Source organism: Metarhizium robertsii, assembly GCF_000187425.2.
Source record: "Metarhizium robertsii ARSEF 23 chromosome Unknown MAA_Scf_12, whole genome shotgun sequence".
NCBI classification, from domain to species: Eukaryota; Fungi; Ascomycota; class Sordariomycetes; order Hypocreales; family Clavicipitaceae; genus Metarhizium; species Metarhizium robertsii.
In genome coordinates, this window is record NW_011942152.1 from 334,986 (window position 1) to 356,680 (window position 21,695).

The following is a 21,695-nucleotide window of genomic DNA, read 5'->3' on the forward strand; positions in this document are numbered from 1 at the left end:
CTGCCGATCGAACCAGGGCATCTACGTTTCATGAATACCAAGCAGCTAACTCTGGCCGTTAGGGAAAAGCTCCATAGGTTTCCCCAGTCCCGGGATTCTCTGGGCGACAGTGTTATTCGACCATAAATAGCTGAAACGAGGCAATCACATGTCGAGTCGAGTCCCTCCAGTGTCTCCTGCTATCAGATTGATCATGACAACTGAACTGCCGGCTCCGTGGGCGGATGCGTCTGGTGGCATTCAATGTTGCGCGTGGGCCCCTCCCGGATGCCCTTCCCGTATGTACTGCAGATGCAACGCCCGGAGTCTCCGGACGAGTCCAGACATGGACAGTCGTATTGCGGCAGGCTGGTAGGCAAGCACTGGGTTGCGCAACAAACAGTGAAGCATGGATGTAAGCAGCAGCGGCGCACCCACCTGAACCCACCGCTGATGCAGGGCTTTGTTCCAGTGAGAGGGTTGTCCATTGTCCACCATCCATCCCAACATGCCCCTCGAACAAGCAGTCTGGTGCTTCAGGGTTAAAGTCAGGTAGGTAGGTAATGAGAATCCTCCACAAGGCATCAGCATGGCCCCATTATTGTGAAGCCCTGGACGCGGCCAACAAGATTTGTGCATCCTGTGTCATGCATTTCTCCCTGGCTCAGGCCCTGCTTTGTCCCAACGCCATTCACATGCCGACAGGTTTCGACGTTTCTTAGAAACATTTGGTGCGAGGGGACAGACATTCGTCGGCAATATGTGGGGCATGGCGGGGGCCAATCAACGTATTTTGGACGCGGGTACCCCGTACTTGCAGAGTCTGACGTTGAGAACTGCCAAATCCAGACCGGACGATATTCTGCAACGAGGCTCGGGCATCAGCAAATGCAAGATGCAAATCGAGGTCCAAATTGTCCGCATAGAGGGATTGTCCATGTGGCTGAAGTCATAGACGGCCAAGCCTTAAATGGAGGACTCCATGGAGCATAACGACGTCGTCCCTGAAAGGGAGTGATGAACTAGCCCAGGCGCTGCAGCAGTCAACAAAGCAGTCAAGTCAAGTGTATTCTCTCCACTAGAGTCTGGTGCCATTGTAGCGTGAGGGGGGGACATGGATGCTGCATGTGTCTCGTGCAGGTAGGTGGTACATGCCGCCGCGAAACGACAGGCCCGAGAAAGCCCCAACAACGTGTTCTTGCCAAGGGTTGTGAGCCACCGTCGTATGTACATATACCGATGATGTGCGGTTCAACCGCCGGGGACGCCAAACTTCTGGGGGTCGAGAAACGCCGCCAAAGCCAACCGCCTCAGCCCATGCGAGGAAGTAGTATCACTGCCGACTGGAGTGTTGCAGCCAGACTGCTCGGCTGAGCAAGGTCTAACACGGCCCCCCCTTTAGCCCATCGCCAGGCAGCCAGGGCCGAGTCAACCGTCAAATCACTCTGGCGGTGGACAGGCGGAAATGCGCCAGACTCGATGCATGTGCGGACTCCGCTTTAGCTGGGCAATTGCTGGCTGCTTCATGACTTGACTGCTCAGTCAGGGCTGGGGCGTCAGCGTCATGGTATCCAGCCAAGGATCCCCAACGTTCGGCTGACAACTTTGCCTCTTTCCATCACCGTCGTGAAGCAGGTGTTTCGCCCCCATCATTGTCGGCCGTTGTCCCAGTAGACGCTCCGCCGATATATCTTCATCTTTTGCGCCTGTGCCGCAACCCCACCGTCCGGGAGGGTCCGGCCGTCCGTTCTTCAGCACCAGACTCTATCCCGACAAACCCTCCAACTGCAACCGCGCGACCGACCTGGGCGAGCAATATCCCCATCTTCCCTCGCCGCCGCCGCCAACGACCATGGCTGGCTCGTCAGACGACAACGGCTCGTCCAGCAATGGCCACGGTGGCCACCAGGGCCAAAGTCCCGACGTCGAGAGCACTGTTCATGTGCGAGAACCAATCCCCGACAACTCCAGTGTTCCCAAGCCGAAGCGGCTGGCATGCATGATTTGCCGAAAGCGCAAGCTCAAGTGCGATGGAGTTCGTCCAAGCTGTAGCACATGCTCGCGATTGGGTCACTCTTGCGCCTATGACGAACAGCGGCGAAAGAGCGGTCCCAAGAGAGGATATGTCAAGGCCCTCGAAGAGAGACTGAGTGAGTGCAGCTCCCCGAGCCGTCACGGCTTGTGGCCTGACTCGTTTGTGCAAACATGAAAGCAAGTGGCTAAAAGAAGGCTAACCGAGATTCCTATGCGTAGAACAAGTCGAGACCTTGTTAAAGACCCAAGATCCAGTGCCGGCCATCAATAGCCCAAACACCAAAGGCATCAACATGTCCATGCCTGGAGCTCACAACCCACAGGCGGCGACACCAAATCTTGGCGTCGCTAGTGCATCCATGGGGATGGGAGGTGATCGCGACATGGACAATAGATGGCAGCATTTCAATGGCGAGTCTCCGCAAGCCGGAGCCAACATGGAAGACTTCAACTTCAACTCCAACATGGGCATGCCCATGAACAACGTTGGAGGAGGCAATTTCACGTGGGAAATGATTGGCCTTGGGCTCGAAGAACCGTTGCCGCCGCAGGAAACCATTGACGAACTCCATCAAGTGTACTTCGAGAAAGTTCACCCGTCCATGCCCATGATCCACCGCTACCGTTATCTCGCGGCCATGAACCTGTAAGTGCTGCACCAGCGTCGCGCGATGAATGCAACTAACCACATGCAAATAGGGCGCCAAATCAGCGACCGCCAGTGTGCTTGCGATATGCCATGTGGACTTTGGCATGCTCCATCACTGATAAATATGCAGATTTAAAAGACCTGTTTTATCAGAGAGCGCGCAAGTATGTTGAGGCAGATTATGTAAAAGGATATGGCGAGCACATGATTTCTGTCGCACATTGTCAGACGCATATCCTATTGGCCGCTTATGAAATGAAGATGATGTACTTTCCCCGTGCTTGGATCAACACCGGTTCGGCAGTCCGTCTTGCCCAGATGTAAGACCCCCAATTTCTTCTGTGACATCTATTGAAATCAGCTAACGTTTCCTCAGGATCGGTCTACACCGGTTAGACGGTACTGGGCTGGATGTCAAGCAATGTCTGCCCCCGCCCAAGGACTGGACAGAGCGCGAAGAGCGGCGGCGCACATTTTGGATGGCTTTCTGCGAAGATCGATATGCAAGCATTGGTACCGGATGGCCAATGACGGTTGATGAAAAGGATATCATGACCAAGATGCCAGCTTCTGATGAGGCCTTTGACATGAGCCGGCCCGAGCAGACGCTGACCTTGCAAGAATGCACTGGCCCGCCCGGTGTCGGTAAGCTTTCGTCGTTTGGTGGCGTTGTACTTATGGCATGTCTATTTGGACGCAATCTCATACATCTTCATCGACCGGACGATGACGATCTCGACCATGACCTCAACGGCCCCTTCTGGAAACGGCATAGACAGATGGACAATGTCCTCCTGAACACGTCGCTAGGCCTTCCCGCCCACCTGAAGCTGCCCAACGGACTGTCAAGCCCCAATGTCATCTTCACCAACATGAGTATCCATACGTCAACCATTTGCCTGCATCAAGCTGCCATCTTCAAAGCTGATAAGAACAAGCTTGCGGCCTCGGTTAGCTCAGAAAGTAAAGTGCGTTGCATCACGGCTGCAAACGAAATTGCCAGCATCATGAGAACGATTTCTCATATGGACTTGTCATCGGTACGTGCCCGCGGCAACGGCAAACGTAATAAATACTAGGTCGTCTAACACAGGCTTGCAGATGAATCCGTTTATTTCCTTCTGCCTCTATGTAGCAGCTCGAGTTTTCGTTCAGTATCTGAAGAGCCGCCCCGATGATACGCAAACGGCCGATTCACTGCGCTTTCTCCTATCAGCCATGAATGCTCTGAAACGACGGAACCCATTAACAGAGTCTTTCTTGGTACAGCTTGATGTAGACTTTGAAGCGCTCGCTATGCGTATTCCGAAGTTGAGAAACGCCTTCCGCGGCGGAGACAGTGTAAGTACTCGTCATTATCATGAACTGATACTCGGTCAGAACCAAGCTAACAATGCCAACTAGCCCCACTTCGGAAGCAAAGTCGAGAATGCCGGACCACTTTGTTCAGACCCTGAAAGTGTTCAAGGAATCTTGGCGTACCGAGGGGAATGTCATTTCATGAAATCACAAGGCGACGATGGGAATCCAGCTACAGCGCCCGACCTAGTCGACAGCCAAGGCGACAACACGGCTGGACACGTCTCAGCCACCAACGCTGGATTTGGCGGGGGACAGCCCTGGCTCGCGACAGACCAAAACCCGGTGCCCGTTTTGACGCCGAGTTCTGGAACCATGTATGAAAAGGGCGGCTCCGCCAGCGGTCACGTTCCAGGCTATGAAGCAAATGGCGATGGTCACGATAGAGCAGGCTCGCCCGAAGCCGGACAGTCGAATGGCCCAACACCAAACTCAAGCGGCGGCGCATCAGACGCAAAGTCGCACCTTGCACCCGGAAACTTGGGCGGCTCGGGACGAGAAAACGGCTTCCACCCAAGTCCCATCGCGTCCCAGCCAAACTTGATGAACCAGGGCGCACCGGCGGATGCCGGCAATCACCAGGGCTTCTTCGGCGAGTCGCTTACGTTTGCCATGAACCACAACATGGCTGGTCAGCAAAACGGTTTTGCCGTACCGCAAACCTGGGCACCCGAGATGAATGGCCAAGCACCACCTCCCAACATGACACCAGTTGGCGAGGGAGTGCTTCGGGCACTGATGAACATGGGACCAATGGATGCCATGGACCTGTCATCGTGGGACTCGGGGCAAGATAGCGCCATGCGAGGCTGATTGGGAAACTCTTGGGGTGACAAGGAACAGGAAAACAAAATAAGCAGCAATGCGGACAAGGCATTCGGTGGTAATAATTCTTTTAGCGAGGTCGCCAAGATTCTTTGGGAACAGAGGCGTAATGGGAAATCCAGGGCCGGCAGGGAAGCCCGCGCTTTTCTCGGTTGGTTTGGATATCGGCGTTTGGACTTGTGCTTTCACTACCCTCTCTCTATCTGTGTGTGTTCACTTTGGAATGACAACTGTATCATATGGGCGGAGATTCCATGCACATCTAGCTGGGACTATCGACCAAATATTTTGTGAACGAATTGAATGAATATGGCTCTTGATAATACATTTATCACAAACACAATTTGAGACTTGTCAGTTACAGGGTTCGTATGTATGTATAAGTCTATATGCATGTATATAATTGTGTACGGTCTTGTGCACGGCTATTTTATGCATATCCAAAATTATCCACCTGCGCCACTGGAGAACCGTGTGGTCCGTGCGCACATCGCCGCTCTTCTCCCCAACGGCCACAAAAGGGCGTACATAAATGCCTCATCCGCATCGCATCCTTGGCCAGACGTAAAAGCAGCACCAGACCAGCGAAAGGTACGAGGCCCCGCTGGCCTGTTCTAACCAAACCGTCCTAGTACTGCATCCAGAGCCCTCCCGGCGCCCTCTCTATTCCAGCATGGCTGCTCCCGGCTCCCGACCCGAGGAGGGAGCGGGGCTGCCGGGCATGGGGCAATTCCGTCTTGATATCGGCGTCGGGATAGATGGTGATGCTGGCCCGGACGACGACTACCGGCCGTCGCCCGACGCTTCGTCTGGGCGAGCGCCTGCTCAGGGACAGCATGGCGCCGCCGCCGGGGGCCAGTTTGGTATCCTGGCTCCCCCGACGATGCTGAGCGGCGCCATGGAAGGGCACAGCGACGGGGCGCGGCACGTCTCGTTTGCCGCGGACTCGCACGAGACGCAGCGGAAGAGACCTGGGAAAATCGTCGTGGATCCGCCGGATTTACGCGCCTGGAGGGAGAAGCTCTTCAACGTGGATTCCATGATTGTCCTGACGGACGAGCAGTATGGCCTCCTCCTCTTCCTCCTGCTTGCTTATTCGTATCCCCCCGTCGGCAGTCGTGTTTTTTTTTTTTTTTTCGGAAAGAGTGCTTTTCGTGGTGTCATTTCTCCAAAAGGGCCATGCTGTTACGTCGCCAGCTAACAAACACCACCTAGATTCGAGACGTACTTCCCCCACGTGGACAACGTCTACTCGCACCGCTCAACGCAGCGCTACAAGCGCAAGCCGTTTGTCTCGCACTACTGGGACTGCCGGATGAAGGGCCGGCCGCCGGGGACCCCAAAGTCGGACGACCCGTCCAAGAAGAAGCGCAAGAGGAGCGCGCGCGAGCGGGACCTGTGCGACGTCAAGATCCGCATCACCGAGTACTTCCCAAACGCCAGCGCCTACGTCGACCGCGAGGCCGCCGAGGCCGTCGCCGCGGCTGGCGCCGCGCTGCCTGCCGGGCAGAGGTTCTGGACGATTCAGCGCGTCAATGGGAACGGCGGGAACGGCAAGGGCGACGGGGTGGCCGGTCCGCACCGGCACACGCTCGAGACAAGTGACGAGATCAAGAAGAATAGCGTGCAGCGCCATGTGGCGAAGCAGGAGAAACAAGCGAGGCAGATGCAGGTATGTCTCCTTTTTTGGGTGGAAGGCTTCCTCGCTGGTTCATTGCGCGCGCGTGTCGAAGTCTAATCTTGAGGGCTGCAGAAGGGCCGCGCGCCGCTGAGAAAGGCAACCGGCGTGGCGGCGACGCTTGTGAAGAAGCATGCAAAAGAGCACGACTTGAAGCTCTACTCCTCCTGTTTCTGGTACGCCCGTCCCCTTGCACAAGTCGTGCCCGTGGAGAAAAATTCGCTAAGCTGGCGCAGCCCCTTCTCCCAAAGGGTGTGGATAGCCCTCGAGGCCAAAGGCCTATCCTATCAATATTGCGAGACCGACCCGTCCAAGGCTCCTCCCGCCGCGCCCAGCGAGACGGTACCAGCCATCCGTCACGGCGACTGGTCTTGTTCCGAGAACGCCGTGATCCTCGAATACGTACGTCTTACTTACCCCTGCCAACCCAACGCCTCCTCCTCCTCCTCCTCCTTCCACTGCTGACGGCAAAACCCCTTCAACAGCTCGAAGATGTAGACGCGAGCACGCCCCTCCTCCCCTCGGATCCAAAACTGAAAGCCAGATGCCGCCTCTGGATAGACCATGTACGTCCGCGCCTCTGGACCCTTCCCGTGTTTCGGCACTAAGAAAACCTAGGTCAACTTCCGCATCGTGCCCGCTTTCTACGACCTACTGTTCTCCCGGGATCCACCATCCCGGAGCGAATCTACCCGCCGTCTCCAGAGACATATTGCTAGCCTCGTTATCGCTGCTGACGAACAGGGTCCCTTCTTTACAGGGTCGGCACTGAGCCTTGTGGATATTCACTTTGCGCCGTTTGCTTTACGTCTGTCCAGGATATTGAGGCCGCTGAAGGGCTGGACGGACCCCATGCCTGGAACAAGGTGGAATAGATGGCTGGATTCGTTGGAAAGAAACGTGCACGTCAAGGCAACGACGAGCTTGGATGACTTGTATGTTAGTACGGTGGGGCTCCTTGCTTGGAGGGCTCAATAAGCCTGCTACGTGGAATGATCCATGTTTACGCTTCTACCAAAAGACGTTTGGTTGCTTTTGCTTGATCATGGTTGTTAATGTTGAGAAGGGGGGATGGGTGGCAGATAGTGCATCCAGCGATCAGCCTAGGGTTTGGAGTTCTCTGGAGCTTATTATGGTCTATCGATCGTGGTATATATACAATTGGGTATCTGATCCAAACAATCGCTAACATTACGGGTTGTACATAAACACAAATACACAAATCAACAAACCGCCGACAAACAAATGTGTAGTTTAAACTTTATGATGCCGGTGACTCATTGCGTGGATGCAACGGCCGTCTTCGTTTCAAATTCTCCCACTTCTCCCGAATCGCAACCGACTCGCCATTCTGCCGCGCCCTCTCACGCCCTTCTCCCAATTCTTCCAGGTCCTTCGTCACTAAGAACCTCTTCCCTTCGTCTTCTATCACGCGCTGCGAATCAGGAAGATATAGCCACGAAAATATGGCGCCAATGGCTGCTACTGAGCCGAAAAGGAGGAAAATGAGGCCTTGTCTTGTTTCGCTCTTGTAGGTAGAGTTGATGCCGTACACTACGAGGACAGCTACGATGCTGCCAAGTTTGCCAGAAGCCGCGGAGATGCCGTGGCATGTGCAACGGTAGCACGTTGGAAAGATTTCAGCCGGAATAATAAAGGTCAATGTGTTTGCGCCTGGAAGAGAATGTCAGTCCTGGCCAAAGCGAACGGAACCTTGATCCGACCGAGTTGATCACGTACCAAAATTAAATACGAAATGGTTAATGGCGACAAAAACAACTGTAGCAGGTGCAGCGGCTGAGCGGTGGACGCCATAGTACACGCCACCAGTAATCATCAGGAATATCGCCAGTATAAGAAAAGAGGCAGTGAGCCAGTGCCGACGAGGCAATCGGTTTGCAAAGTAAATGAAACAAACGCTTCCGGCGATGGAGGCAAGCGAGACCGTCAGAAGATATTGCTTTGTCTGCTCAATTAGAACGTCATAAATTGTAGCACATGGGTGCAAGACGTCAGTTTGCCATACAGGAATTCCTGTCTTCTTCCACTGCGGAACAGTTGAATTGCCCCCAGGGATCGACGAATTCCAGCACTCAAGATTCTCGTCAATGGGCATAGGGGCTCTGGTTGCCCACATATCTGACAAGGTTCTCCTGTTGTCCAGAGATAGGCCGTAGAAACTGACATCAAGAACAAACCATGTCATAGATGTTCCTAGCAAATAGTACCAGTTTTTATCCCTGATGAAGTAGTTGTACATATCTTCCTTGGAGAATTGAATCGGCATCGGTCTAGGGGATAGTTGCGGTTGTACGCCGTTTTGATTTTGCATCTGAAAGGAGTTTCCGAGGGCGCCGCCCGCAGGCGCACCATATACTCTCTGGGTGTTCATGATAGCCACGGCGGGTTTGTTGCGGACCTCGAGACTGTATAGGCCACAGTCAAAGAGGAAGAATCGGAAAATGATGGCAAGAAGGGCAGGAATAGCCCCCGAACCGATGACAATGCGCCAAATGCCGTCGACAGCCTTCCGACACTCTTCTGCATTCGCCGTGTTAAGGCCACACTGCAAAGCCTGAAGGTTGTTGGAGCTATTAAAACCAAGCAACACCCAGAGTCCTACCAGTTGAGCTAAAGCTTGTCCAACAGGTTGCATGAGAAATACACTGGAGAGCATAGTGGCTCTAGATTGCGTACTTGACCACTCGGATGTAATCACAGCACTCAATGGGTACTCGGCGCCGATTCCTAATTCACAAAGGACTGTCAGATGACGGTCGGCCGTTATCAGTGACGGGATAGGTCAAGTTTCCGCGTACCAATTCCCATGACAAATCGCCACCAAATAAAGAGTCCCAAAAATGACAAGTCGCCAACCCCACGACTGCTTGTGGCAACTCCAATGGTTGACACAATAACCAAAACCAATTCGATCCCGTATAGGCGAGTACGACCAAAGTAATCTGCGAGGAATCCGAAAAGAAGCTGTCCAATGACTGACCCTAGCAAGGTGAAGAGATTGATGAGAAGACTGGGCCATTGTCCGCCATCTGGATAATATACGAAGGCAACGGAGGCAAGGATAACGTTTGTGGAAAATAAGTTGTATCTGCGGCAGAGTACGCATTGATCAGTGTAAGTCGTGTGAGTCGTCGTTATCACGTGGAGGAAAGGTGTCTCAGATGCTACAAATATACGTACGAGTCGGTAAGAAAGCCGGAAGCCGCAACACCCCAAATGCGTAGGTTCCATGCGTTGAGGTCCAACTCATATCGAAGTTGGTGGCGATCCTAGAGATGAAATGTCATTAGCAACCCCGCTATTGCCTCTGACTTGGAAAAGGAATGCAATTATTCGCCGCACCTGCGAATCCTGTGCGGATAGTGCAGAACTGTCGGACCCAAGAAAACCTCGATTTTTGCGCCGAGAAGGCGTCAAGTCTGTCGGCATATCGTGTTTGTGCAGCCTCGAAGCTCCCTAGGCAGGACGACGAAGCTAAGGCGAGTAGGAGCGCAATAGGTAGCGCTGAGGGCCAGGAGAGGACATTCGGGTTCGCTTCCTCCACGTCGTCGGCTTCGTTTTTATTCCCCCGTATGTATCGTCTTGGCGAAAAGTGTCGCCAAGAAAGACCTCACGACACAACTCGTGGAGGCCCGCACCTTGTCGCTAGCATATTTAAAGTGAAAGGGTCAAGAAGTTGGTGTGCGACGGATGATGAGTTGGGTGAACAAGGATCACCAAGCAGTCAGACGGGTGACTGAGCGGCTGGCTGGGGCGCTTTGGGGGCGGAGATGGACAAACGCAGCGCAGCGCAACGCCTCGGCAGAGACGTTTAAACGTTCAGGCAGTTGTTAAGGGGCTCGTCCACTTGTTCGCTGACGAGTACATACAACATACAATACTTGGCCCAATGCACAGTATCATCCTCAGTGCCAAGCTACCGGGACCTAGTTGGCGTGCAGCGGCTGAGAAAATGAATGGAGAGCTCCTCCCACGTCGTAAATTGCCCGCCCACACGGGTCTTTTCTGGTAGAGTATGTATGATGAACTGACAGGACAGTGATCCATTCGAGGCGGCATGTAACACAAGCATGAAGCTGTCTGCGGGCACGTGGAGTCATGGACCCTTGGCCGGTGGGGGATCGAGTTGGGAGCTAATGCCTTGAAGGCGTCGACTAGGCTCGAACCTGCAAGCCTCGTCTCCAAGCCGCATTGGCCGGTAGTTGTGGCTTGCTTGTAGGTGTCGTCAAGTATTATCCAGACAATGTACGGAGTATGGTTCGAAAAAGTCATTGCAGTATGGTGGCACCGGCGTGCACTCCGAGGCCTGTATTGTGCGAGGCAGACGGAGCTTCGAGGGGTCAGGCCGTATTGCGCGGATACCCTGTTCTCTTTGACTCGGTGGTCCCCAGGTAAAGGTCTGCCTGGTCTGCTTCCATCATGCAATACAATGTTCATATATATACACGTTGCTCAACAGGACAGACAAAGCCGCGGGATTCTTTTAGAGTTCGAATGGCGAGTAGGTTGCAGCCACCTTTAAACCCGAACAAAGTTGTAGATAAGCAAATACTGGGTAGCCAGGTTGCCAGAGGAGCACACTGTATTGGGCGTCGACGAGGAGTGCTGAACCCTTGCAAGCTCGTGTCGCCAGTCGTGTGCCATATCCCTCTCCATGTGCAATGCGGAGGCGGTTTGGTCAAGTGCGTCAGAGCTGTGTCGAGATGATGATGGTTGTCGGTCGAGTGGGTGCTGGATAGGTTCAATGTTGGTCGTTGAAGAAGTGGTGGGTGCAAGTTCGGTCAGCCCGTCACGATGTTGCTTTGGACCTCGTGGGCGGCTCTCCCGCGTTTAGTGGTACAGATCGGGCAGTGGGCCCTCTTGGCAGCGACCACTGGCGGCCAGATTGGACGAATCCAGACTCCGTGGCTGCTGCTAAGCCTGAAGGTTGGTCCATCCTCCCGCTCCGCGCAACGCGGGACGTGGACAGTGTGTGACTGGGCGCCTGGCCCCGGGAGCTGGACGCCGTGCGCGGTGCTCCGTACTCCGGTCTTTCAATGCTGTCTGGTGCAATTGATGCTCGAACTTGTGGGTGAGTGACAAATAGGTCTCGGAGCCATTCAACGTTGATGTCTGTACTCCGTACACAGTATGCAGTCTCAATGCTCGGCTCAAACCCCAGGTGCATTGTCTATGTACCTAGGTGTCCGATATCTGGACCCGTGCACGACATAGGCAGCTGCGCACAATTGCACTTGCCGTTGTTGGCCATCATGCTGACTGACCGGGTATCAATTCAATTGTATGTCACTTTATGAGCTGGGTGCTCCATGTCCAGGAGACCTGTCATGTTGGCAACATTCATTCATGCATCGATGTGTTCTTGCATTCCTCCGTCCTCCGTGTTCTTACTCTTTCTCCTACTGGTGTCGAGCATCCAAGACACCATCTTGAGCCCACATCAATGTTTAGTGTTTAGCCTTGAATCTCCATTTCCTGCGCGCGTCTTATTGATCGACACGCTGCTCGACACGCCCGCACTCCGATTCGCTTGCCAACAGTCTCGCAGGACCTGTGCCCTGTCAACCCGTGCCCAGATGGGTCGACATCGTGTGTCCGTGGCTCTCAATGCTCTCGATGCTTGCTTGTGTGGATCCTGCCCCAGCAACTATAATCTCGACATGCCCCGAACATGGAGCTCCAACTGTCTGTTGGTGCCAGACTTTGCTTAAGTAAGTAGCCAACCAGGCACAAAGTACCTGACGTCTCGTGCAATATTCGCCGGCCACGCTGGAGCTGCTCCAATTGTCGCTCCTTGTTTCACGTGTGCGTGGGCGTGGGCGTTTTACGTTTTCGCCGCAACGCCCAATTCCCCAATTGCTCCCCATCCCCATTTTACCGGCCCAACTACTAGCTCCAACGGGGGCCGGCCAAGGGCAAAGTGAACCAAGCGGGAAAAAAGAGGCAGAGGAAAAAAGCGTATCCAGCAGCCTGTCGTCATTTTTTCTTTTTATTTCCGTGGCCTGCTGTTAGTCCGTGGCTCGTGACAGGGACGGTCCGCACGTTTCCGAGTGCCCTCTGTAATACCCTGGCTTTTATTAGCATAATAATTCCTTGCCTTGCTCGTTGCGCTTATTCCTTCCCCGCCATCACATCGTCCCTCGTCCCTCGTTGTGGCTCGGTCATGACCTCTTTCATCACCCGCGGCCGCGCCCGAGCTTGGATCGTCATTTGCTGTACGGGGTTCCAGCACGCTACTTAGCACCCGGGCCGTCGTAGGCATGGCCGGTGCCTCTTCGTCCTCCGGATCGTCCTTCACCTCATCTTCTCTCGGGCGACCTCCTACCTATAGCCGTTCCCATGTCAGCCCAGTAGATTCGACCTGGACCCCGACCTCAGGCGTATCGACGCTGTCAGCGCCGTCCACCGGGGGCTCTGTCGCGCTCCAGACGTCCCTTCGTCCGCTGGATCTGGGACCGCCTGGATATCAAGCAACAATGTGAGAACCCTAGACCAGGCCATGTCGGAAGTCGTAATCCAAGCACAAGCACAACATGGATTGTATACGTCTTGAGAACTAACTGTCTTTCCAGAGTCTTGTTCCAAGACACACCAGATGAGCGCACAGTGTATCTAGGCCCATGGGAAGTGGTTGGTTCAGAGCAAAGACGAGTCTTGTGGCAATGTAGCTACCAGAACGAGCTGCTTGAACATTACTGTATGTCTTTTTTTTTTTTTTTTGCCATTGATGCCATCAGCAGTCAATGGGTTGGCCTTGCGCCTCTCCGGTGTACATGTCCCGTGTCTTCCATGCCGCTAACGTGGGAGAACAGTACCATCGGATATCCCGTCAGAGATCCATCCACATACACTTCATTCTCGACATCGACAGTACCATGATCCTTCGGACATGGAACGATATCTGACGTTCCCTGAACCTCATCGGATCCGGTACTTCTCCGACGAAGGTGTTTGTATTCATGACCAGTACATTCAAGTCAGATACGAATTCACAACTGTGGATGCATCTATTCGATTTCAGGGAGATTTACGACGAAAGGACATGGTAGGATTTTATGATGTGGATGTCGTATGGACTAATGTCCATGGCCGAACAGATAGTTTTGGCAAGGTCAAGGGAATCGGAGCAATTCAACGTCTCAAGATGTGGCGCGACCGATATACCACGTTCCATTCCCTTAGCGTACTTGCAAACAAGACGGACGGCCAGTATCGCGAGTACGATGTTCACATCTTTGATGGAGAGCTGCGAAGTCGTGATGATCGAGCGAAACAATTGAAGCTTAGTGTTCGGGGTCGGCGAGGAAGCGCACCTGATGAGGCCCCTCAACGCCGATTCTCGTTTGCTCGGGGGGTACGACCAAGAGTACGATCATCAGGGGGTAATATTGGCCAGAGTAGCTCAGAATCAAGCCCGTCGTCTCCACAACCTGTCGACATTCGCTATTTATCCATTCAGTTTAGCAGCCGGCAAGGTAAGTCTTGGCCTTCCGCACATTCATACGCTGAGGGTCATGAGATACTGGGGTCTAACTACAGCCACAGATTACCGACGGTTTCTCGAAATGTGGCTGTATGCTCACAGTACTGATCGAGACTTTCAAGGGATTCCCTTTCCTCCGCACCATTTTGAACTACCTTCACCACAAATGCTGCCAGGTCAGCCAGTTGAGCTCGAGTCCCCCGATTGGACTCGCACACTCGAGCCTGTTGCCGAGCCAGAAGAATCAGACGACAGGGGATGAGAGGGGTCAGTATGAGCAAGGTTATACCATGATATATCAGCGCCAGCATAACAAAGAATACGCGGAACTATGACGACAGAAGGCAGGACCAAGCACATGCAAAAGTATGGTGTGCTGGCAACTGTTCTGGGGCAGCCGCTTTGTCATTAGCTTTCCTACAACGACATCTAGAAGCACACGTTGAAGCCCACGGATGTGTCGGGGAGTGGCATCTTGTTATGTGTCCAATGCCCACTTGTGTGAGGTGGTCAGGAATCAGCTGGAGCCATGTGCCCTGTTATGAGGTTAAGGTACGTGGGGTCATCAATCACTTGAGGGTAACCTCAAAGAGACCCCGATATTGATTTGAGCCCCTCAATTATCTCGAGCTCCCCGAGGTCATGGCTGCGTGGCGTGCCGATAAGTCGACTGCCAATTGGACCCCCCACCAAAACGCATGCAGCTCGACTCACACACATCACATCATACATGTCGCTGGCTCCGCTCATCTGGCCACCCATCATGACATGACGTCCTTTTTCAGTCATATATCTCATCAAGTTGGAGATATCCCCCAATGAATTGGACACTCATAACAACATCTCAGGCCTGCGTTACGCGCTGCACCTTGTGCGCCAAATAAACCGCTCACTATGAAAATAATTCTTTCCATCAACGCCGGCTCCAGCTCAGTCAAGATATCGGCTTACTCGGCGGAGAGAAATGGGCATCTGCGACAGATTGCCGAGGCCCAAGTCAGTGGATTAACAGCACCACCAGCAAAACTCAAATACTCGAGATATGGGAAGGCAATTGCCAAAGACCAGCAGGCTGGCCAAAAGATCCAAGGACAGGATGATGCTTTCTCGGTTCTGCTAGATACGCTCATCAACGACGGCGAGCTGCGAGAAATCACGTCCAAGAATGACTTGGCAATCGCATGCCACCGAATTGTTCATGGCGGTGACTACACCGAGTCACGGACGATTACTCGAGATACGTATCACCATTTAGAAAAGCTGAGCGATCTTGCACCGCTACACAACGGGGCGGCTCTCGGCATTGTAGAGTCGTGTATAAAGCAGCTTCCAGGGGCTATCAATGTTGCCTGCTTCGATTCTCAGTTTCACGCAACTATTCCACCACATATTTCCACGTACCCTATCAACCCAGATATTGCAGAGAAGAACCGACTTCGCAAGTACGGTTTTCACGGCCTAAGCTACGCCTTCATCACGCGGTCAGTCGCCGAGTTTCTTCAAAAAGACGCCAATCAAGTCAACATGATTGCGCTTCATTTGGGGAGTGGTGCCAGCGCCTGCGCAATCAAAGCTGGTAAAAGCTGGGATACAAGCATGGGATTGACACCTTTGGCCGGCCTTCCAGGGGCAACTCGAAGTGGTAGCGTTGATCCCAGGTACGTTGACATAACATGTTTTTCTTTTGGGAAAAAAAAGGAAACGAGAGAGTGAGAGACGGAGAAAGGGGGGGAAGTTGAGATAACTCGGGACGCAGTGTAGGACTGTGACTAACAATGGTGGTGCACAGTCTTGTCTTCCACTATGCTAGCGATGTCGGCAAACTGTCGCCGGCTTCTACCGAACACCTTCACATTTCCAGAGCGGAAGAGATTCTCAATAAACAAAGCGGGTGGAAGTCCCTGACGGGCACAACGGATTTCAGCGTCATTGCCGGCTCTGACGAGCCCAAGCACAAGCTGGCTTTTGACATATTCGTGGATCGGGTCTGCGGCTTCATTGGCAGCTACTACGTGTCACTCGAGGGCCAAGTTGACGCACTGGTATTTGCAGGTGGAATTGGAGAAAAGAGTGTCCGTCTACGTGGCGAGGTAGTGCGGCGTACAAGCTGTCTTGGGTTTGCCATTGATCAAGCCCGTAACTCGAGGAATCTCACAGAGGTGGTGGAGGAAGTGGGCTCGGATCAGGCACGGCACCGAGTGTTGGTTTGCCAAACGGATGAGCAGTTGGAAATGGCCAGAGCTGCCACTGAGAAGGGGGAGTTGTGGGATGCATGAGACTTGCACGAGTGATGGTGGACGCCCATGTTAGAAGCAGTGTGGGATGATGGAGTATGAGCTCTTGGACAACAGAATGTCCCGCATATTACCGTAGAAAGTACTTTATTCACGTCGAGAAATTGCATCTCGGTTCGGTGCCATCCAAATTGGATATAAAACCACGATTCAGCTGAAGGATTTGGGCATGTTCTAGTCCGCGAGCCACGTCATGCTGGAGAGTTGAGAGATGACAGGCAGAGGCCACGCGGCCTGCATAAGCGGCCTGGCCTTTTCAGCGTCGACTATTGTCCTTGGTGCAAAAACTCGACTTCTGCCATTGGTAGTAATTGAATCCCTAGATGCGTCATCAAAGCACAAGGCTCAGGGTTGGCTACGGCTCCAAGACGGATTTTGCGCGCGAACCAAGCAGCTACCCTACAGAACGAGTGCATGAGGGATGACGCGGTCAAGTAGACCTGCCTCTTTTCAGTCTGTTAAGCTGTGTCATCAAGTTGCTGCAGCACAAGGCGCAATGGGTTGCAAACAAAGTAGCATCAAGGGAGGCGGAGTACAGCGATGCTCCCCCAGGGACAGTATTGACCGAACGGTCTGGTGCCACGAAGTCTTGAGATTAATTGGCCCGTGCCGCGATGGGCAGCACGTACGGAGTACTTGCAGTGCTTGCTGCCCGGATTGTGGCGGAGTTGCGAGACATGAAAGAGGAAGGAACATTGAAGCTGGCCGGTCTGGCGTCTTTCCGCGACGGTGTGTGGTTTTACGCCAGGCATTTAAAGCCCTCCGGGATCCCTCCAGCGTTTGCTGACGGGTATAAAATTCCGAGTCGAACTTTTTTTTTTATTTTTTTTTTATCTGGAGTTTTTGTTTGGCAGACGGGTGGCCGCGTGTTTCACAGACCAGCCACAACAGGATATTCAGTGTTGCCCTTGCCCAGCACCGTACGAGCTATTTGGCACGCCGGTCGACGGCCTGCTGCACCCGTTTCATAAACGGCCTCGCTTTGTGCGTATATATAGCGAGGCTGGTTTCCCCCGACACACCTCGCCTTGCCTCTTGAGTTTGCGGCTCTAGCCTTTGAGGGTTGTCGACGAGATTCGAGACGGGCGCAGAGTCGAGGCCGAGGGTGGTGAATAGACGGCAAAAGGCGCGTCACTTGTGTGCCCCCTTTTCCAAGACATTGACTCCCTGGAATCCCAGAGTCTTGGGTTTCTCCTCCTGTCGAGACATTTTGGCACCTGGGGTTCGTCGCAAGGGACCTGGACCTGGACCTGATTCCAAGTCACATATCGCAGCTGCAGCTTTAGCCTCGGCGTCGCAAGGGTCTGGAACGTTGTTGTTTGTATGTATGTCTACTCCGTATATAGCCACCCTTCCCACGCGCTGCTCTCTCGCGGCCGAGGCCCCAATCCATCCAGTCTGCTCACCTTGCTCCCCGTAGACGAGTCATTGCGCTTTCCATCCGTGCTTCACGGGGGGTTTTTCTCGCCTTCTTGGCAATCGCCTGCCTGCCCTTGCGTGGTGAGACGGGGCACTTTGGATCGTGAGCGGACAACGAGTCGCTTATCCGGGCCCCCGTCACGACGACATCCTACTGCCCAGGTAGTTCGTTGGTCGCAAACTTTGATAAAAGGGGGAACCGGGGGCGGAAAGGACCCGGGGTTTATACCTACACAGGGAAATCGCATCGAAGACAGCCCACCAGACGTTTTACTGGAACTGCTTGGCAAGCAAGGGAGGACGGGCCGGCGCGAGAAAAGACGGCAGGAAACCATGCGCAACTGGCCTCGCGTGGTGATGCTTGCTGCGGCCGCGTGGACCGGCGCGGCCGCGGCCAGGGAGTTCCGGGCTCTGGTGTATCGCGGACCGGCCGTGTGCCAGAACTGTCCTGGGGCCCTGGCGCAGCTTTTGGAATCATCGCCGCAAAAGGTGGCCGTCACGTATGCTGGTCCCGGTGAGAAGGTCAAGGTGACGGCCGAGAGCTTGCGCAACGTGGATGTGTTTGCGTACGGAGGCGGGCCAGGTACGTTGTCTTGTTCTTTTTTTTCCCGAGTCGACGTCTTTCCAAGCACCAATTTTCTTTTTGCTTTTGTTTGTGTTCGTTTGGCCATGGTCATGCCCCTTTGAATGCCCATGACATTGCCAAAACAACAACAACAAGGGCTCCTATCCCACGAAGCACCACCACCACCCTTTGCTTTCTCACAGGACGAACCGTCCTTGTAAACGCCATGTACTTACAAGCACCTCGTCGCCCGTTCCGCATACAGACCTAGACGGCGCCTGGGCGGAAATCCAAGACGCGGCCCCCGCGATCCGCGACTTCGTCTCCCGGGGCGGCCGCTACATGGGCGTCTGCCTCGGGGCCTTCCTCGCCGGCTTCTCGCCGGGCCTCGGGATCCTCCCTGCCGGCACCGACGTCGACCGCGAGATCGACCAGCGCCGCACGCAGGTGGCCAACGACTCCGACACCCTCATCCAGGTCGACTGGACCTTCCAGTCCGACGCGGCCGGCCACGCCAGGGGCCAGACCGTCAGGGACCGCTGGGCCTACTTCCAGGACGGCGTCGCCATCAAGGGCCTCCCCGGGGCGCGACGACGCGCCAGGGACAGGGCCGGCGGCGACGCCGTGCTCGCGCGGTATTCCCAGTCCGGCGACGTCGCTGCCTCGCGGACCCCCCACGGCGACGGATGGGTCGTCCTCGTTGGCATCCATCCGGAAGCAACCTCCCTGTGGTGTAAGTCTGGGGCCTCGCGTCCTCTGTTTCCTGTCCTGTCCTGTCCTGTCCTGCCCCCGCCCTCTAGGTCCGGTTTTGGCCTTCAAATCTTGATTCCTGACAAGAGGCTGGAAATTGCTGTGTTTGGACTAGTAATTGCGGCCGTGGCGTCTGGGTTAACCCCCACCCCTCTCCGCGACTACTACGAGTAGTTTGAACGTTATTCCCTTTCAGCAAAATATGACAAACACCAAGTGCTAACCGGGGGGATGCCGGCAGACAATCGGTACAACTTGACCAACCCTGATGGTATCCAGTTCGATATCGGATACGACTTTGTCAGTGCCGCTTTGGGGTCTGCCGACGGAACGCCCGGGAACCAGACCCAGGAGAGCGGGGCGAGCAGAGGGGGACGCGGCGCGCCGCATAACCCTTTGGGTTTGGTAGCTCAGATGGTTAAGAAACTCTTTTGGGGGCGGTGAGGAGTGAGGAGTGAGGAGTGAGCGGGCGGTTGGGTTGACAATATCTTCGAAAGAAGAGGGGGGGGGGGGGGAGAGTTATGGCGAGACGGCACCATCAACTATTATGTAGGCGTAAAAAATAAGCACATAGATACCCGGGGGATAGTCTACTTGATTAAAACTATTCGTCACACCAAATGGCACCAGTCGCCCAAAAGCACGCGTCAAAGAGTACGAGCCAAGGTGCGAACCAACATCACCAGAGCAGTTTCATGGCAGCAATAGCATCACAAAAAGAGGAGCAAAAGACATGGCAATTCGTATCAATTCCTATACCCAGATAATCCCCATCAACGCAACCGCAGAGAGCAGGTCGGTCAGATACACACCCATGCCTAAAAGCTATGTACGTCCCTAAAAAGCCGCCCATTGCACCAAACCCTATCGTATGGTGCTTCCAGTCAACGAAGCCGGTTGATTGGAACATTTTTTGTGTGTATATGTGTATGTGCGTGTGTCTCATGTCGGTGATTGCATGGCATAACATCCCCTTGATAGAACCATTCATAACAAAGAAACAAGTCTTTCCAAGATCAATAAACGCCAGAATATGAACAAGCCCCACGCTACTCCAACCAGCCAAGACAAGGATGACATGACACACGCATCTCAGAGGTTCGCGAGGATGAGGTGGGGTACTTGAGATAGAAAACCTGAAGACCAACTTGGTCTCTTGCCAGATGAAGATGAAGAAAACGTCATGAGGTGCTTAAAAGCGTGTACAAGCCACCTGTATATTGTATTCCCAAAGCCCCAGTGTGATCGCCGTGATACTAGATCAACAGATAGCGCCGATATAAAAACCGAAAAAGAAAAATTGTAAGCCGCCCCGAACCTGGATATCAACAACGCCGGATCAAATGATGGCACACACGAGGTGCCCAGTACCAAAATGTACAAAATACGACTCCATCGCCGCGTTGGGTTTGGCAAGGGAGGCGAATGCTGCTCGCGAGCATTGTGCCCTCCGGTACAGAAGGTAGAAAAAATACAGTCCGTAATCGAATTTTAGTTTTCAAACGAGTGTGCAGCATCTACCGCGCAGACTCGTCGTCACACGCGGGATTAAGCATTAACAAGTATTTGAGCCCAATTGACAGGGAATGTCATGGACGTAAAGTTCCCTCAACATTGAGAGCTCAATGCCTTAATTTCTCCAAGGCACCGATATTATTGTCTCCTGCTGCCCTCCTGGCAAGCAACTGCCATGGCCAGGGCGTCGAGGCCGCTGCTCGGTGACCTGGCGATTGCAGGACGGTTCAACAGGGGAAGATTGTGGGTGCGGAGTTCCCATGAGCTAGTGCTTGGTGAGGCCATAGGCTGTGCAGAAGAGGCATAAGCATCCGACTCCCACTGCATAGCCTCACGGCTGCCCACACTGCTAGTTGTGGTCGTTGAGGTCGAGGAGCGGCTACGACCGGCGGATGAATTGCGGCGTGCTTCAGCAAGGGCGGCCTTTTGCGCACGCTGACTGGCTGATGATCGGCTCTTGTCCTTGTAGTGGGTTTCCAAGTGCTGTTTCATGTTGTCGGCGCGGGTAAACTTCTTTTGGCAGCCGGGATATGTACACTGAACGGCCTTCTCGGCAGTGTGAATCTTTGAGTGCCGCGATGCGTGGCCAGACGTAGTGAAGGTCTTCTTGCAACCATGAGAATCTCTATATCGGCAAGGATATCGCTTGCCAGGACGGTCTGCGGGCGGCGGTGCAGAAGGAGCGGGAGTGTCATCTTCATACGAGGTTGACCGGCTGCTATCGACGTAGGCGGGCCGCTTGGAAGGGAGCTCGGCGGCATACAGGGATGCTCTTGGATACGCATAGTCGGCCGAAGGCGTTAAAGGCGAAATGGGATCATTGCTCATCTGAGAGTCGTAAGAATCCGAACGAAGCAGCTCCGGGGTGTTGGGTGATGACGAGTTGCTGCGTGGGCTGGGATATGGACGGCATGGTTGGAAGCCAATATGGTGGTGGTGTTGTTGCTGTTGTTGGTGGTGGGGGTGAAGCTGAGTCTTTTCGTAGCGAATACTCTCGTCGTTGAGCAGTGACACGCGGCGACCCGCGGCGTTTCTAGCCTCCATTCTGAGCGGCGAGAGAAGATGTCTGCAAGTGTTTCGGTTGTGTTGGCTGGTGGATTGGGAAGTAGCTGTGCAACCAATGT

General features: G+C 54.0%; 7 protein-coding genes across 7 annotated transcripts; 5 read left to right on the plus strand and 2 right to left on the minus strand.

The window, feature by feature from the left end:
- Window positions 1-1,831: 1,831 nt before the first annotated feature.
- On the plus strand, window positions 1,832-4,834 carry MAA_00174 (fungal specific transcription factor; the record flags this gene model as incomplete). Its single annotated transcript, XM_007818172.2, has 6 exons — window positions 1,832-2,129; window positions 2,233-2,659; window positions 2,713-2,982; window positions 3,039-3,702; window positions 3,764-4,003; window positions 4,067-4,834. The coding sequence occupies 6 exons, from the start codon at window positions 1,832-1,834 to the stop codon at window positions 4,832-4,834; spliced, it is 2,667 nt and encodes an 888-aa protein (XP_007816363.2).
- A 685-nt stretch (window positions 4,835-5,519) lies between these two features.
- Window positions 5,520-7,502, plus strand: MAA_00175 (glutathione S-transferase domain-containing protein; the record flags this gene model as incomplete). The annotated part of the gene is made up of 6 exons (XM_007818173.2): window positions 5,520-5,908; window positions 6,062-6,518; window positions 6,600-6,700; window positions 6,761-6,926; window positions 7,010-7,090; window positions 7,143-7,502. 6 exons carry the CDS (start codon window positions 5,520-5,522, stop codon window positions 7,500-7,502), a joined length of 1,554 nt encoding a protein of 517 aa, XP_007816364.2.
- A 283-nt stretch (window positions 7,503-7,785) lies between these two features.
- MAA_00176 (inorganic phosphate transporter) lies at window positions 7,786-9,974 on the minus strand (the record flags this gene model as incomplete). The annotated part of the gene is made up of 5 exons (XM_007818174.2): window positions 7,786-8,198; window positions 8,265-9,272; window positions 9,344-9,633; window positions 9,726-9,814; window positions 9,888-9,974. The coding sequence occupies 5 exons, from the start codon at window positions 9,972-9,974 to the stop codon at window positions 7,786-7,788; spliced, it is 1,887 nt and encodes a 628-aa protein (XP_007816365.2).
- Window positions 9,975-12,805: 2,831 nt separating this feature from the next.
- MAA_00177 (acetate kinase) lies at window positions 12,806-14,290 on the plus strand (the record flags this gene model as incomplete). The annotated part of the gene is made up of 4 exons (XM_007818175.2): window positions 12,806-13,023; window positions 13,118-13,242; window positions 13,358-14,020; window positions 14,091-14,290. The coding sequence occupies 4 exons, from the start codon at window positions 12,806-12,808 to the stop codon at window positions 14,288-14,290; spliced, it is 1,206 nt and encodes a 401-aa protein (XP_007816366.2).
- Window positions 14,291-14,922: 632 nt separating this feature from the next.
- MAA_00178 (Acetate/Proprionate kinase) lies at window positions 14,923-16,304 on the plus strand (the record flags this gene model as incomplete). The annotated part of the gene is made up of 2 exons (XM_007818176.1): window positions 14,923-15,686; window positions 15,818-16,304. The coding sequence occupies 2 exons, from the start codon at window positions 14,923-14,925 to the stop codon at window positions 16,302-16,304; spliced, it is 1,251 nt and encodes a 416-aa protein (XP_007816367.1).
- A 1,770-nt stretch (window positions 16,305-18,074) lies between these two features.
- MAA_00179 (biotin protein ligase) lies at window positions 18,075-19,230 on the plus strand (the record flags this gene model as incomplete). Its single annotated transcript, XM_007818177.1, has 2 exons — window positions 18,075-18,307; window positions 18,546-19,230. The coding sequence occupies 2 exons, from the start codon at window positions 18,075-18,077 to the stop codon at window positions 19,228-19,230; spliced, it is 918 nt and encodes a 305-aa protein (XP_007816368.1).
- A 1,479-nt stretch (window positions 19,231-20,709) lies between these two features.
- On the minus strand, window positions 20,710-21,615 carry MAA_00180 (zinc finger domain-containing protein; the record flags this gene model as incomplete). The annotated part of the gene is made up of 1 exon (XM_007818178.1): window positions 20,710-21,615. One exon carries the CDS (start codon window positions 21,613-21,615, stop codon window positions 20,710-20,712), a length of 906 nt encoding a protein of 301 aa, XP_007816369.1.
- Between the last annotated feature and the right edge of the window lie 80 nt (window positions 21,616-21,695).